The sequence below is a fragment of the Gadus chalcogrammus genome, chromosome 18, assembly GCF_026213295.1.
Source record: "Gadus chalcogrammus isolate NIFS_2021 chromosome 18, NIFS_Gcha_1.0, whole genome shotgun sequence".
Lineage (NCBI taxonomy): Eukaryota > Metazoa > Chordata > Actinopteri > Gadiformes > Gadidae > Gadus > Gadus chalcogrammus.
In genome coordinates, this window is record NC_079429.1 from 3,789,755 (window position 1) to 3,807,356 (window position 17,602).

At 47.9% G+C, this 17,602-nt stretch overlaps 1 protein-coding gene across 1 annotated transcript in view; it reads right to left on the reverse strand.

The window, feature by feature from the left end:
* myo1d (myosin 1D) overlaps window positions 1–17,602 on the reverse strand; it is a 69,718-nt gene that overhangs the window by 37,554 nt on the left and 14,562 nt on the right. Inside the window, exons 2-11 of the mRNA XM_056577605.1 lie at window positions 13,634–13,842; window positions 12,897–12,990; window positions 9,746–9,911; window positions 9,477–9,530; window positions 7,912–8,007; window positions 6,010–6,126; window positions 5,152–5,355; window positions 3,889–4,034; window positions 2,767–2,881; window positions 2,239–2,409 (exon numbers count right to left, since the gene is read on the reverse strand). Of these exons, the coding sequence (XP_056433580.1) occupies window positions 2,239–2,409; window positions 2,767–2,881; window positions 3,889–4,034; window positions 5,152–5,355; window positions 6,010–6,126; window positions 7,912–8,007; window positions 9,477–9,530; window positions 9,746–9,911; window positions 12,897–12,990; window positions 13,634–13,842 (1,372 nt within the window). The remainder of the gene's footprint in view (window positions 1–2,238; window positions 2,410–2,766; window positions 2,882–3,888; window positions 4,035–5,151; window positions 5,356–6,009; window positions 6,127–7,911; window positions 8,008–9,476; window positions 9,531–9,745; window positions 9,912–12,896; window positions 12,991–13,633; window positions 13,843–17,602) is intronic.

Below are 17,602 nucleotides of genomic sequence, written 5' to 3' on the forward strand. Positions count from 1 at the left end.
CAGTAGATATTTGATCCAGTTTCTCTTTCCAGGGAAAATTATCACAAATCAAAAGGATCCTATAGAAATACAAGATTTAGACACTGCTGATTTATCTTCAATATTCATATTATCTTAAAATGATGAACGGAGAACTCAGTGATTGGGGAAGGATTAGAATTTGGCTGTGTGAATGTTGGACAGTTATTGTAAAGCGCTTTGAGCAACTACTGGTTAGAAAAGTGCCAGATAAATGCAGTCCATTTACAATTTATCACGACTAGGCCAATCATTCAAGGTTGAATAGTGCAGAATCCCACCTCTGCTCCTCACTAAAGCCTTCTCACAATGCCTCATCAGTACGGCTTTTAATAAAACATGAAGCGCTCAATATTGCATGATGAGAGAGACCTGTGTTTAAAATAGTAAACACAACCCGCCCACTGACATCTTCAGGATAGCAACGAGGTTCAGAGGGTTGGGTTCTTTCCAACATGTTTAGTCTGTGCTCTGTTGAGCTCATGAAGCTCAGAGAGATAAGTATGGTCACGACGAGGATGTGAGAAGATGTGAGAGGAGGTGAGAGGAGGTGAGAGGAGAGGATATGAGAGGAGGTGTGAGGATGTCAGAGGAGGAGGTGAGAGGGTGTGAGAGGATGTAAGGGGGTATGATAAGACAGGATGTGAGAGAAGATGAGAGGTTGTGAGAGGATGTGAGAGGGCACGAGACAATGTGAGAGGAGAGGGGTTAAGATGAGAGGACGTGAGAGGGCATAAGAAGACGTGGGAGGATAGGGTATGAGAGGAAATGAGAGGATGTGAGCGGATGTGAGAAGGAGGAAATAGGAGCAAAGAGGAGAGGGGATGTGAGATGAGGTGAAAGGATGTGAGAGGACGTTATAAGAGATGAGAGGACGTGGCTGGAGATGAGAGGACATGCGAGGAGGTGAGCGGAGGATGTGAGAGGGTGGTGTGAAGGTGGTAAGAGGATGTGAGATGAGAGGACATAATGGGACATGGGAGGAAATGAGAGGATGTGAGAGGAGTAAGGAGTGAGAGGAGATGGATGACATGAGAGCAGGTGAGAGGAAGTATCGACTCCCAGGCTCTGGAGGAGGGGGAAGAGATACACAGATCGATAACGCAGCAGTAGGCTTCAGTGATTCACTGTTGCCCTCATTTGTACATTTTGATCCCGATGGAATACCTGAAGTGTTTCAAATAAATAGTAATTTATTATAATAAGTAGAAATATCTAAAAATTGGTATAATAAGTGTACAAGTGTTTAATAAATCATAAATCCTCTTTAGCCGATGCTACTCATCAGTTGCTTTGTGAAAGAGACAGCCTTTTCATTGAGTTAGTCGCCCTCCCTCTCTTCTCTAGTCCTTTCTTAAACACTAAGTCCATTTGCGGCAGATGTTGAAGCCACACAAATCCCATTGGTTGCTAGTGACATCACTTGGGGAGGCAAAATGTGGAGTCAGCTGCCGTGGCAACCTATCGCTGGTAAATGTCGCCCCCCTGTGTTCACAGAGGAGTAGTGCACAATGCGTTCTACCAACAACACCACACTCCCCGATGACGTGAGGTCCGGGAACAGAACAGTTTGCCTGGTGTTAGTTTGCTCAGACAAAAACTATTTACACACTACTGGCCGGTAAACCATGATATCTTCAGATCAAGATGGACAGAGGTCTATCAAACCCAGATCAAGATTGACAGAGGTCTATCTAACCCAGATCAAGACGGACAGAGGTCCTCACTTCAGATGAACAGAGGTCTTTCTTGATCTCTGCACTCTTAAAGCAGCATTGTTATCACGTCCTTCTCTGCCGATGGAAGGTCTGCCCTCTGGTGTTCTCAGACAGACCTTATCAAGATCTGAATCAGATCTCACTGCCAAGCAGGTAAACAAACCCTCTACAAAACACTGCTCACCGTATCAAACGCCACGCTGCCGCCGCTGAACCCAGCCATTAGCGAGCCTCCATTTCAGGCTCTCCAGTGACACCTTCGTCAGAAGTGTAGTGGGAGCCTACCTTGCTGCTGGTGTAGTAAGCCCTATCTCACTGATGGTGTAGTGAGCCCTATCTTACTGATGGGGTAGGGAGCCCACCTTACTGATGGTGTAGTGAGGCCTGTTTCTTTTCTTTTATTTATTATACAGGAAAGTATTAGAAGTAACAAAGTTACAATATAAAACGGGCCTGTCTCAGTAAAATAACTGATTTCCAGCAGGTTCCTGTTCCTGCCTACCTTGCGGCTGGTGTAGTGGACGTGCTTGGCCAGCTTGCCGTTGAGCCCCTGCAGGAAGACCTCATCGGTGACCTTGCCCACGTTCATGCAGGCCTCGTCCAGCACCGAGAAGATGCCCTTGTGCTGCTGCTCCACCAGGTCCACGATGATCTGGTTGTTGAAGTAGTCGATCTGAGCGTCCGAGCGGAGACAGGGGAGAGGGTTAGTGACGCAGATCACACAAGTCTGGGAGGATTTGAACGCCTGGTGACCATTAGGACTTTATCTTAAGTGTCGTACTAGTCACATACGTCTTGTTATGGCCGGCCACAGTGGGAATAAAACCACTAACCCTACCAGTGCTAAGGCCCTGCTGTACCAGTTACACAAGACCAGTATTAACGTACTAACAAACTAACGTACGTTTAAAATACATCTACTTAGCCCGAGTAGACGCAGCACTAAACCGTTCATACCAGCGCTCTGACAGTCATACGGTCAACCTGTAGGAGCGTTCTGGACCTCAAAGCGGAACCAAAGGTAGCGTACATGTTTCCAGGGGATGCCCTCCCTCTGGTACTCCTCCTGCTCCTGCTTTAGCACCAGCTGGATGAACAGCTGCTGCAGCTTCTCGTTGCAGTAGTTGATGCAGAACTGCTCAAAGCTGGAGACGAACAGAGTAGAAGACAGGGAGAAAGGGGCTGGTTTGATATGATTGATTTATAGAAACGCTTTGCTAAGCTGCTGTAAGTAGGCACCAGAGTGATGATGAAACCACAACAACAAAAGAGTTTGTGCTGTGGTTTGGTGTGGGCTCTGAGCGAACACCTTCTCCTGTACACTATTTCTATACACCTAGAGACCTTGCATTGATTCTCCACCGCAGCAGGGATGGACGTTGTGGATTAGTTTGGTGACTGTACTGACTACAGTTCCTGATCCTGTGTGCTTTGTGGGAACCCGCCCACATTCCTCCAGACATGATTCATGAAATAAAGGTGACATATTGTACCACCAGGTGTGAGTGCGATTAGATTACAAGCAGAAAACTTGTCTCTTCTGACATTACATTTACATTTAGGGCATTTAGCAGACGCATTTATCCAAAGCGGCTAAGTATAAGTACATTTGTCGTAAGAAGTGAAACAATATATCTCTGTCGGTACAGTAAAGATGTTCATAGAACCAAGTGCAAGTACTAGCAATCGCTAGGCTAACCCATTCCCTGTGTACAGCAATGATAGCAGCTACTGCAGATGCTACACAATTAAGTACTAGTATGAATAAGTGCAATGTAGATTAAGTGCGTACAATAAGTGCGTACATTAAGTGCCAGGACGTACAACATACAATGGTGGCTATGCAGAGTCGATAATATGTCGCCTCTGACATCACAAGTGGGTGAGTCCACCAAGATGTACGACAGATAAAGGAGCAGCGTTTGCTACCGTCCACTGGGTAGGCTGGTAGACTGATCTATCCAGCACACATCTAGGTGGACACGCCCACTAGTGATGTCAGAAGAGGCAGATTTCCAAAATGGCTTGTAGCGGCTAATCACACTCACACCTGTTGGTATAACATGTCATCTTTAACAGTCAATCTTAAACAGTGACAGAAGGGCTTTGGTAACGGATGAAGAATAGACCTCTGCTACAAACTACAGCCGACCTGTTGTTCTGGAAGATCTCAAAGCCGTAGATGTCCAGCACCCCGATCACTGTGTTCTTCCCGTGGACCCTGGCGTCGTAGTTCTTCACCTCGATGACGTCGTTGATACGCCCCACGATCCAGCAGAAGAGACGTTCATACATGGCCTGAGAGAGGAGAGGAGAGACCTTCATACATGGCCTGAGAGAGAAGAGAGAGAGACCTTCATACATGGCCTGAGAGAGGAGAGGAGAGACCTTCATACATGGCCTGAGAGAGGAGAGGAGAGACCTTCATACATGGCCTGAGAGAACAGAGAGAGACCTTCATACATGGCCTGAGAGAGGAGAGAGAGACCTTCATACATGGCCTGAGCGAGGAGAGACCTTCATACATGGCCTGAGAGAGGAGAGGAGAGACCTTCATACATGGCCTGAGAGAACAGAGAGAGACCTTCATACATGGCCTGAGAGAGGAGAGGAGAGACCTTCATACATGGCCTGAGAGAGGAGAGACCTTCATACATGGCCTGAGAGAGAAGAGAGAGACCTTCATGCATGGCCTGAGAGAGCAGAGAGACCTTCATGCATGGCCTGAGAGAGAGGAGAGACCTTCATGCATGGCCTGAGAGAGGAGAGAGAGACCTTCATGCATGGCCTGAGAGAGGAGAGAGAGACCTTCATGCATGGCCTGAGAGAACAGAGAGACCTTCATGCATGGCCTGAGAGAGAAGAGAGAGACCTTCATGCATGGCCTGAGAGAGAAGAGAGAGACCTTCATGCATGGCCTGAGAGAGCAGAGAGACCTTCATGCATGGCCTGAGAGAGAAGAGAGAGACCTTCATGCATGGCCTGAGAGAGAAGAGAGAGACCTTCATGCATGGCCTGAGAGAGCAGAGAGACCTTCATGCATGGCCTGAGAGAGGCTCCCTCCTCCAGAGCCACAAACTGGTTTAATAAAGTAAACGTGCAGCATTAATAACGTCTACATGACTAACGGTCTGAGCACATGCAGCCTTGAGCAGGGGGCTAGGAGAAGGAGGGGGAGGAGGAGCAGGGGTATAGGAGGAGGAGGAGGAGCAGGAGAAGTAGGAGGAGGAGGAGGAGGAGCAGGGGTATAGGAGGAGGAAGAGCAGGGGGGTAGGAAGAGAAGGAGCGAGCAGAGTGGCAGGTGGAGGAGGAGGAGCAGGGGGGTTGGAGAAGGAGCAGGAGCAGCTGGAGAAGAAGGAGGAGGAGGAGGAGGAGGAGGAGCATGGGGCTAGGAGCAGGAGGCGGAGCCCAGTACCTTGGCGAGGGCGTCCCGTCCGTAGCCGGCCTCCTGGGCGGTGTGCTGCTTGTCGATGACGTCGCGGCCCGTGGACACGGTGCGGAACAGCAGCGCCTTCTCCACGTTGTCCTCCGGGGTGGAGAGCAGCTCCCCGATCACGGACACCACCTTTCGGTTCTGGATCAGTATGACGTCCCCGTCCACGCCGAAGGTCAGGTTCCCCTGGAGAGGAGCCCAGCTTCAGCACCTGCTCTGCCCTTCGACTGCTTTCATACATTTCCTTCTTTCTACTCAAACGCTGAGCGCCTTTACACCGCGCATTGTACATGGCCGTCGACGGATGACGGAGGGCGGGTCTGACGCATGGGTAACGCGATCTGATTGGCCGACGAATCCGTCGCTGCCTGGAAAGTTAAAAAATCTCAACTTTTTCAGGCAGGCAACGGAGCCGACTATTGCCGGATTTTCTCACAATTCATTTCAAGAGCGCCTCGTGCAAAGTCAATGAGATCCGTCGACGGACGTGTACAGTGTGATCGCAGCGGTACGGATGAGAAGCTGAAGACGGACAAAAGGGGTAGACAGACGTGAGGACATGACTGGCCACGGGGCGGAATCAAACCCGGCTCGCTACCGAGCGTACTACTAATGAGGTGAGCGCACTAATGGCTGGACTGAGTATCCCCCAGGACGTCTTAAGCCACCAGTCGCCACACTGTTCCTTCCCCTCACACTGTTGATTCCCCACTTCCCCGGGTGATCCCTCCCTGGCACGCTGGTGGGTGGTTGACTATGTGGCGACACGTCCTTCTGCTAGAGCTGCGGAGCTCAGGGAGCGAGGAGGCCGAGGGGGCTGAGGAGAAGATTATCACCCACCAGATGGAGCGTGGTGGCCAGGATCTTGTAGGCGGTCAGAGTCTCCTCCGACGTGAAGCCGATCACCTTCATGGCGTCCGCTACGGCTTTGAAGTCTGCTCCATCGTTGATGGAAGACTGGAGAGAGAGAGAGACAGAGAGAGAGAGAGAGAGAGAGGCAGAGAGGCAGAGAGGCAGAGAGGCAGAGAGGCAGAGAGGCAGAGAGGCAGAGAGAGAGAGAGAGAGACATTAATTGGACGGTTTAACACATGGAAGCATTTTGCGAAACTCTAAGAGGCCAAGAAGTGTTTTTCTTACACTCACACAATAAAAAAGACCTCAGACTATTGAATAAGTGGGGTGAGCCTCGTAAAGCTGGGCGTCGGCCTGCTGCCGGGGGAGCAGTCTGCTGCCGCAGCGCCTCTCCTCCCGGTCTCCATGACGTCAGCGATGCTCTACAGCGTCGCTCAGGGAACCAGGAGCACTGAGGCACGAGGTCGTTAACACCGTCTGCAACGCCGCGCTACTGTCACCGTGGGACCCCTGACCCCATCTACTGTCGCCATGGGAACCTGCTCTACTGTGACCTCTACAGTCTGACCCCCTCTACCGTCACCATGGGAACCTCTACAGTCTGACCCCCTCTACCGTCACCATGGCGCTGTCACGTTAAAATTGTACCGGGGGCGAAAATTGTACCGGCCTACGTCATCGTTTGTTTACATCCTGACAACCTGCCCTGCAACAGACGACGCGATGCAGAAAACATGTTTCCAAACGACGAAATAACATAATACAGATAGCGGATCGCTATCTGTATTATGATAGATAGCGATAACACTTGTTTTTACTTTATATTTGTATTGTATTTAATTGTTTAATCGAAACAGTAAAAAAAAATGCCCGCGAAACGGGCGATGGCGTCAAATGACAATGTTTTGCCCGCGAAACGGGCGATCGCGTCAAATGACGTAGGAGGGTTCTTGAAACATAATACAGATAACGGATCGCTAGAAAACACTTGTTTTTACTTTATATTTGTATTGTATTGAATTGTTTAATCGAATTTAGCTAGTAAACTGAGTGTTTTAAGCAGGTTTCATAGTCTAGAATGTTCAAGAACCTTCCAACGTGATTTGACGCGTCATTTGACGCGATCGCCCGTTTCGCGGGCAATTTTCTTTATTGTTTCGATTAAACAATTAAATACAATACAAATATAAAGTAAAAACAAGTGTTATCGCTATCTATCATAATTCAGATAGCGATCCGCTATCTGTATTATGTTATTTCGTCGTTTGGAAACATGTTTTCTGCATCGCGTCGTCTGTTGCAGGGCAGGTTGTCAGGTTGTCAGGATGTAAACAAACGATGACGTAGGCCGGTACAATTTTCGCCCCCGGTACAATTTTAACGTGACAGCACCTCTGAGCCATGTGTCTCCCATATGCTCTAGCGTCTGCACACGAGGGTAAAGAGCTGATGAAACCACAACAACAAAAGAGTTTCACACAACATATGCTGTGGTTTGGTGTGGGGCTCTGAGCGAACACCTTCTCCTTCACACAATTTCCATACACCTAGACACCTTGCGTTGATTCTCCACCGCAGCAGGGATGGACGTTGTGGATTAGTTTGAACAGCTCTACGCTTGGTCAGAGTGCCCTCTCTCCACCACCACAAAGCAGAGGAGATCAGTCATCTGTTTGGGTCGGTTCTCCTTCACCAGGAGGTCAGATCCCATGTGATCGACGGGGATTGACTTGACTTTTTATGGATACATTTGTACGTTTTTGGGACGATTTCAAAATCCAGTACATCTGAACAGCCCCGTCTTCGTCTTTCGAAAGGAGGTCCACGTAATAGTCACATCACCGTTAAAAAGGTTTGAACATTCATGTTGGATAAAACCCGAGGCCTCACCTTGACCTGACCCCCGACCTTGATGTAGGCGTAGGCCTTGGGGTCCTTCTGGATGTGCAGCGAGCGCAGCAAAGACTCCGGCCCCCCTCTGAGCAGCTGGGGGGAGACGCACGCAAACGGGTCAGTCAGGAGGTAGAGCCACCGGGACACACCGCCTCCAACGCCCAGAACATCACTCATCACATCAAGGATCATTATCCTTGCATTATATAGCGCTTTCATAACCAGTGGCCACTCAAAGCGCTTTACAATATTGCCTCACATTCACGTGGTCATACACACATCCAAGACACCTCCTAAAATAAAGTAATTAGTTACTTATTACTAGTTACTTCTGTAAATTGTAATGAGATTACTTTACTAGTTAACGCATTTGAAAAGTAACTTCACTACTTATTACCTTACTTTCCAGTTTCTTAATTTACTGTAGATACATGGACAAACATCATAGCCCTATCATCACTTAGTGTTTATTGTATAAATCTATACAAAATAGCATATAAAACCATATGAAAGAACAATATCCCTGTCTGCACAAAGAAATGCCTCACTGTAAAATCCACAAACAACACTCAATTGCACATTCATCAGAGGACAACCAGTTGAACAGGTCAACAGTTTCAAATACCTAGGGTATTTACCTAGCGTCATACGCAAATACCTAGCGTCATACGCAAACTGAAATCACTGTCTGTGGCCCCCCACTTCTTCTTACTCCTCTACAAAAGCATCATCCAACCCATCCTAATGTACCGTTCCCCCTGCTTCTTCAACCTGCTCACGGTCACCAGCGAAAACAGACTCCTCAACATCCCACACATAGCATCCAAGATAACCAACCTCCCCAGCCCCAGCCTGTCAGAGCCAAAATTACCTTGCTATTGCACGCCTGGTACGTGTAAAAGTCAGCAGCCCTGAACACCCCCTTAACCAATTCTTTGAATGACTCCCATCTGGCCGCAGATATAGGGTACTAGACTGGAGAAAAGCCCATTTTAAAAGAAGTTGTGTTGCCTCAGCTATCATAGCACTGAACAAAAATATGTCGATCCTTCATCACTGTATATTGTCCATGTCATGTTTATTTCTGTCTACATATTTTTCCGCGGTAAATGTGGGTTGAGGGTTGTGAGGGTTTATCTGTTGTATATGTGGGAAAAATTGTTTATTTGTTATCTGTGTGCCTCACAGTGTTGCTACACTGTGTTGTGTCTTTTCAAATGTATGCTGCCCTGAAACCAACTAGACTTGACTGTGTGAAAACAATTATCCCCTTGGGGACAATCGAGAAACTAACTAACTAACTAACTAACATTCACCCATTCATGCAAACATTCACCAGCGACAGCGGAGTCAGCCACGCAGGGCGACAGCCAGCTCGTCAGGAGCAGTTAGGGTGAAGCGTCTCGCTCAGGGACACCTCGGCGCTCTCATGCTAGGAGGAGCCAGGGATCGAACTAACAACCTTCCGGTTACCAGCCAACCCACTCTACCTCCGGAGCCACATGCCCCCTCCATACCAGTCATCGCCCTCCTGGTTATCTTCTAACACAAGCCGCCCTCACCTGGTAGAAGGAATGGAAGCTCCTCTCGCCGTCCTGCTGGAAGATGACCCTGGACTGATGATAGAGAGGGACTGGATTTAAACCATTGCTAAACTGAAATGAAAACAACTGAATAACATCCCTTCCCATTTCCTGTGTGAGTCTTCATAGACTCCTGTGTGTCTTCACTTGTGCCTATCACTTGGTTAGTTTGTAGCTAGTGTTGTGTAGTATTTAGCACATCCCAGGGCCCCTGAACAGGAGGGCCCCTGAGCATAAGGGCCCCTAACCTTCTCCAGCAGGTAGTTGCTGATGTGGCCCCCAATGGGGTCCCCCTTGAAGTCGAAGTTGATGTCCATGTACTTCCCGAAGCGGCTGGAGTTGTCGTTGCGGTTGGTCTTGGCGTTTCCGAAGGCCTCCAGGACGCAGTTGGACTTGAGGAGCATGTTCTTCACCCTGAGAGGAGCAGGACAACGTTACAGGGCAGCTCCTCCACGCCCGGACCCAAGGTACCAGGTTTGATGCCCAGCTTCTGCAGCCTACCAGCAAGCAGTGTTGGGGTAGTTACTCAAAAAAAGTAATTAGTTACTTATTACTAGTTACTTCTGTAAATTGTAATGAGATTACTTTACTAGTTAATGTATTTGAAAAGTAACTTCATTACTTATTACTTTACTTTCCAGTTTCTTTATTTACTGTAGATACATGGACAAACATCATAGCTCTATCATCACTCAGTGTTTATTGTATAAATCTATACAAAATAGCATATGAAACCATATGAAAGAACAATATCCCTGTCTGCACAAAGAAATGCCTCACTGTAAAATCCACCAACAGGATAAAGTAGGCTATGGTGAGGTCAATCAGTAGCACTTTGGAAACATGAGAACAAAAATTAAGTGGTCAATGAAAAATATAAAAAGGTCACTTTATCCCATACAATTAAAACAGAAATGCACTTAAGCGGCTGTGACACATGCTGATACTTTATGTGGTCCAAAGGCTGAATGATCCTGATCTATTTCACACGCTATGACATCGTAAGTGTGTCTTCCTCTCACCCTCTTGCAGACAAGTTTTAAAGTAATGCTGTCTATCCAGTGCTCCGACATTCCTAATGAACTTTTGGACCAAATGCCAGCGGTGGAGGACACATGATCCAGGGAGGACTCGAAAATTATTTTGAGCTTCGATTACATGTTCTGTCGGTATAACACTTGTTCAGGTAATGTTGGATGTTGGATGTTGGCTTGCGAGTGGCAAGCCAACAACTAAATCTGGGCGATTCAATAGTCGACAGGGGCAGCATGTCTTCTACAATGAACCCTGCAACCAGCCGATCTTTCTGTTTCACCTGCTTCTGCACTCCAACACTTCAACACTTCTTCGCACAAGCAGCTAAATCACTCAAATTGATCGCTATTGCAACGTGTCGAGGCAAGCAGACGCTGCAGACACACAGGCCGCACGCATGCACGCACCACAACAGATCAGAACTTTACACGCAGGCAAACACGGATTGGGTAACGCAGGAAAGCACGTTACTATAGTCTAGTAAAGTAGTGTAGTTACAGATATTTGAAATGTAATGCGTTACTTTTTTAATGCGTTACCCCCAACAATCATTCATGAGCAGGACTCAAAGCGGATGGGAAGCCTAGAGATCTTATTTCGATGCCTCCCAACCCCTTCCTCGTGGCTGGTGGATCACCTTTAAACGGAGGTCGAGGTCTACTCTGACGTATTTCAGCCTTAGCTGCAGAAGCTGTGGTCATTTTCAGTGATGAAAGGATGCTGTGTCAGTCCACAATGCTGCTAATAGCCTGAAAAGACGGCTCCTCCCTTCAACAGAACTGATATTTGATTATCTTTAATGGTATATCGGAATAATTTGATCATGTGACTAATGCAACCAATAACAAGTCACCAGCAGTAGGACATTTCAGGGTCTGTACAGCCATTTGGACACAGTAATAAGGGCCAACCACATTATTCATGTATTAACAATATTATATCATAATTGGAGCTGCCAAAATTAGTCTACTAATCATAAGTTGATCGACAGAATACACAGAATCTGATTTTGATAATCGTTTCATCGTTAAGGTACAAATTACGAGCACTTTCTCCTTAATGTTGCAGTTCAATCCAAACATTTGCTTCATGGATCGTTGCTAAAGGACCCGTTTTGTTTTTCTGGCAAGCATGTATACGACATAACTTGGGATGGCATATTCTAGGATTTATAACATTTGATAAACATTATATCAACAAAGACCGACATGTGCAGTGGCGTGATCACGGCCATAACTTCATGTCCGAGGCATTGCTTTATCACTGCACCCTGTTCAGCTCGCCCCGCCTTCCGCCGGCCTGAGCCAATATTTACCGTGCATAACATTGTGCGTGTTGCACAACAGCGTGCACACCTTGCTGATAAGCAGCAGGTCTCTCCCCAGGGGCCTGAGGGGTTGACTCCAGAGAGAGTGGAATTCTGTGTTGCAGAATCAACGCCCCAACTCTTTTCCCTACACGCCTTAAATCGGACACATCTGATCTTTGTTCCTCTAGTGAACTTAAGAGGGGCTTCGGTCTGACCTTCTGCTGTCCCTGACATTTCTTACTTTGTTTCCGAATTTGTTCAAAAGTATGACTCAGTCAGTCTAGAAATACTCCTATTGTCTACATACAGTATCTGGTAAAGTAATGCGGTTTATGGACAGGCATGAGTAAAGTGTATTTAATGGCCTCTTTATGGTTTTATGGAAAGGAATGGGAGAGCAGATGGACGTGGTTCACGTGTATCCTTGGACCAGGGTGGGAATCGAACCTGCGTCGCTACGAGGCGTAGTGCCCACAGGTTGATGGCCCCAGCGCGCTCCCTCGCGGCTGACCTTTGACCCTCTGGCCTCGTATCAGACGGTTCACAGCCGCCCATATAAGGCCTGCCCTGCGAGGGCGGGGCCGCTGGGTTCAAAGGCCTCAGATAAGAGTAACCATGGTAACCGTGGTAACCTTGGCAGCATGGATTATGTAACGAGAACTCTTCTGCTTTGAGTAGGGGCTTTGGATTAGAACAAGGAATAAGTGAATGCACGGTTTATGCATGACATGCAACCTTCGATTACATGACTGCATGACTACACGACTGGATCTTTATTCAATTTATTCGTTTGGGAGAGAAAGTCCTTGCGGAGGCCCAGATGAAGTCGAACACTATCGCAGGATTCATGTCATATCAGTGCATAGCAAAGTATAAACTACAAAGTATCACTCTCCAATCATTGGCAAAGGATAATAGAGATTTTGTGCCCTGATTACTCCGTTGAATCATTGACAGTGAATGTGAATTTATTCCAGGTATCAGATCAACAGCTTTACAGTGCCGGTGTGGAAACCTTTCCCTGATAGGAGCCACCGGGACCTCTTAAGCCTCACCTCTCGACCTCGGCCCGCTGGTTGGGGTTGGTGATGGCCGCGATGTACTGCATGATGTACTTGCTGGCCTCAGTCTTCCCTGCCCCACTCTCCCCTGGACAAGGACAAATAAACAGAATTAAGGTCCATTTTAAGAACATGTATTGAACCAATGTTCAAATTCACTTGAACATTTGTTTCATGTTTAACATTTACATTAAGAGCGTTTAGAAGGCGCTTTTATCCAAAGCAAATTACTTGGTCCAATAAGGCAATTTTTTAACACTGTGTGAGCCATTAACTCAGCTTGGCCTTATATAGAAAACATAAGCTTTAAGTGTTTTTATTTCAGGGTTTTCAAGGTTTGCGGTCAGGGCCGTCAGAGGCGCAGTTCCCTCTCTGACCACTGAGTGGCGCTGCAGTAACCGCAGCGTTGTCCATGATGTCATGAAACCTTTGGTCATTCAATGTTTTCTTTAAAACCGAACACACACACACACACACACACACACACACACACACACACACACACACACACACACACACACACACACACACACACACACACACACACACACACACACACACACACACACACACACACACACACACACACACACGTGAATAACGCATGGTTTAGGTTACGGGTAGAAAACCTTCTCTCCCTGCGACCAACGCCCCCCCGGCCGACCCCCCCCTGGGAGGGTTGAGGGTGAATGATGGGGCGGGGGGGGGGGGGGGGGGGGGGGGTCGGTCACCTGAGATGACGATGCAGGTGTCCTTGTTACGCCTCTTCATGGCCTTGTAGGCGGCGTCTGCGATGGCGAAGAGGTGTGGCGGGCGCTCGTACAGCTCGCGGTTGCGGTACTGCTCCACGGCGTCGCGGCCGTAGATGTTCATGGCGCGGTACGGGTTCACCGACACCACCACCTCCCCGATGTACGTGTAGATACGCCCCTTCTCGAACCTGGAGCCGGACGGAGAAAGAACTAGGTCATCAGCACACCTCCACATTTACATTGAGGGTGTTTAGCAGGACGCTTTTATCCAGAGCGACTTACAATCAGTACATTTATCAGAAGAAAGAGAAACAGCAAAATATCTCTGTCGGTACAGTAAGGATGTTCATAGAGCCAGGTGCCAAGCACTAACAAACACTAGATTAACCCATTCCCCGTATACAATGAGACACCACACAATGCCAAGTACTATTTTTAAGTGCCAGGACGTACAACATACAATAAGTGCGTAAGGGGGGGGTTTTTAGAGAGAAGGGAAGGAGTAGGGGCGGTGGGGGGGGGGGGGGGGGTTAAGGGAGGAGCCAATGTAGAGCCCAGAGGCCAGAACCAGAAGGTCACCCCAGGCCTTGACACGGACTGAACCACAACGTAGGTAGGCATGTGCCACAACAGCGACAGAACAATTACTAGGCTGACATGGACAGAACCAGAACTGGGTCAAGAGACGCATGCGTCACATGAAGGAACGCGGATGATGAACGATGTCCAATGCAAGAAGATCACATGCTCTTGTTTTTGAACGATAATCGGTTGATTTGTGGATGTATATAACGTGTAGTATGTAAAATATGTTAATGTGTTTAAGCTGTTGAATCAGATTAAAAGCAACAATAAAATGAAAAAAAAATCAGCCGAGCTAGAGTCAGGAATCAGGATAGAGTAGCAAAAATTAGAACTTGAAAAAATAAAAGTATAGGGTTAACTATTGATTCATGCTTTTTTTCCCAAGCCACATGTCGTGATTTCTCTCTTTCATTTCCAGGCACGGAGGGATGGGTTAGACTAGAGGGCTTTTTGCCCAAGGGCACCTGAAGTTAGACTGAGGACATCGGGGATTGAACCCAGAGTCTCAGCGGGCAGTCGGACTCTGCTGCGTCCAGTATGGGTTTGGTTTCCAAGCGGTGCAGCGTTATCTTAATATCTACACATTTATACAGTAGTCAATCATCACTGATTAAATATTAGCCCCTGATGATCAACAAGTCCTCAATCTCTTGGTGATAACGAAGACAGCAATGATAACTGGCTTTTTTTATCTGACCTAACCGAGTTGTGGTTTTGCATTCTAACCTTCAATGTGAACGTTATATTATTTAAAGGTCACAGAAAGTACAAAACAAGAGAGTATAAACAAGAGAATACTGAATCCAAAACTGAATTCCTTTTCAAGTCCGATGGTGCATTACCTTTTGTCCAAACCAGCTTATTACACAGATATGCTCGACATTTAGCAAATGGCTGCTTGTTTACTTTACTAACGTCCCACTAAACTCAGCAGTGCTTTATTACAAACACATCGGGTTTCCTACCAACACTCATGATTCCTCAGAATTCTGCTGTGTTTACGTTCATGACGGTGTCCTAATAAGGGAACTCTAACACGTTCAGGCAGAGCGTTCAAGTGTGAGTCTACTCAAATCTCCGCGGAGACCTGGAAGAACTGCCCGCCAAAACGATGCCGTCAGTGAGCCAATCGGCCGTGCTCGTTAGAGAACGCTCTCATCCAGAGCAACAGCAGGGATCCTTCATCCATGAGCAGGTAGGGTTAGGCGTCTTGCCCAAGGGCACTGGGGACAGTGGGGTTTGAACCAAGGATAGTTTGGCTGGGAGTCAAGCACCCTAACTACTAGAATCTCCGCCTCTATGAAACACTCGTCCATATGGAAGAAGTGTATTTCTATATTCCTCTTTTTCACTTTCACTTTCATCCTGTCTGTCTTCTTTGGCTGAAGCCACCTGCTTGGCTGCCTGTCTGTCCAGGGGGAGAAACCCTCCCCCTCCTCCCACTTCCTCCCCTCTTCCTGAAGATGAATGGCTCCTTTCTCCACAGCTGCTTCAAAGCCCCGCTGCTGCAGTGAACCTGTCTGGCCCGACCGGTCCCAGCTGGTCTGACCCGGGCCCGGTGGAAACAGACGACCATGCGCTTTGTAGGCGTTTAGCCCAACGTTGCAAAATGTTTACAGTCCTAATAAGACACTCCCATTGGTTGGAAATACCTGGAAAGCCTTTCAGCTGTCGTCATTGCTCTCTTTAGAAAACACGACCTGGAATGCTGAGCAGACACCTCAACGACGAGGACTCAAGGCCAGCACACAGAGGGATCCTCTGGTATCAGATATGGGGACTGGGTTCACACATTAATGAGAATATTTTTCTTCAGAACGTGACTGTTTACATTTATAATCTATAATTATAATAATACATTTGTATCATTATGCAAATGTTTTTTCATGTTTTTCCGAAGCTGGAAGTTTATGTTTTTCCACGTTTTTCCGTCATGGAAGCTCGAACGCACGTAGGTCGGGGATGGCGCGTTTCCCATTTCCGACTTTCCACTTCCAACCGTTTACGCACGCAGCTTACACTGCATGTGTTTGTACGTTTTGTAGTTATGTGCCTGTGTAGAGAATGAGCTAGTCATGGTATCGGATCAGCGCATAGACTTGTATACTCGTCAATACCCTGCCTAAAAAGCATGGCATCGGACGGGGTCTCCGATACGGGTATCGTTATCAGAACAACTCAGGGGTAGCAGAGTCACGCTCCTCCGTGCAATTCAAAACAGCTAACACTGGTTTTGAATAGCAGGGCTTTAGCAAGGCTATGAGCCGGAGCTGAAGATGTACGTAGACAGCTGCTCGTCCACCATAAGCTACATCATTTGTGCTCCCCTTCAAAACGTGGACTTTCTAAGTGTAATGAATCCTTGACCGGAGTAATCCTTTAATCTGCACTAACGTGACGGCCTGATCCCTTCGTCGGGAACCCGGCCCGAGGCATGTTGTTCAACTAAGCAACCACAAGTCTGGGTGTTCAGGTGTCTCACTGGGTGTCCCCCAGGGGTCAGTCTTGGGTCCACTCCTCTTCACCACTTACCTCCTCCCGCTGGGCACACTCCTCCGTCACCATGGGGTTCATTTTCACTGCTACGCTGACGACACACAGGTCTACATCTCCACCAAACCCACCGCTGCCATCCCCCCCACTTCCCTCATCACGTGCCTGGAAGAGATCCGGAGCTGGTTGAGCAGGAACTTCCTGAAACTCAATGGAAACAAGACCGAGGCCCTGCTCATCGGATCCAAATCCACCCTCACTAAATCACAACACACCCCAGCTCCACTCATAATTATCGATGGATTCCCAGTACCCTTCTCCTCCAAAGTCAAGAGCCTCGGCGTCATCCTGGACAACACCCTCTCATTCGCACCCCATATTCACAACATCACCCGGACTGCATTCTTCCACCTCCGCAACATCGCCAGACTCCGCCCATCACTGACCCAATCCAGCACTGAAATCCTAGTTCACTCATTTGTCACATCACGCATAGACTACTGCAACGCCCTCCTCACCGGACTCCCCACCAAACTCATCAACAGACTGCAGATCATTCAGAACTCAGCCGCCCGGATCATCACCCGCACCAAATCATCTGACCACATCACCCCTGTCCTCATTCAACTTCACTGGCTCCCAGTACACTACCGCATCCAATACAAAACCCTACTCCTCACCTACAAAGCTCTCCACAACCTAGCCCCCAGTTATCTCTGCGACCTCCTCCAAGAATACACTCCCTCCCGCTCCCTCCGCTCAACCTCTGCTGGACTACTATGTATCCCCACATCACGACTCACTTCAATGGGTGCCCGGTCATTCAGCTGTTCAGCACCCAGGCTCTGGAACTCCCTCCCCCCACACATA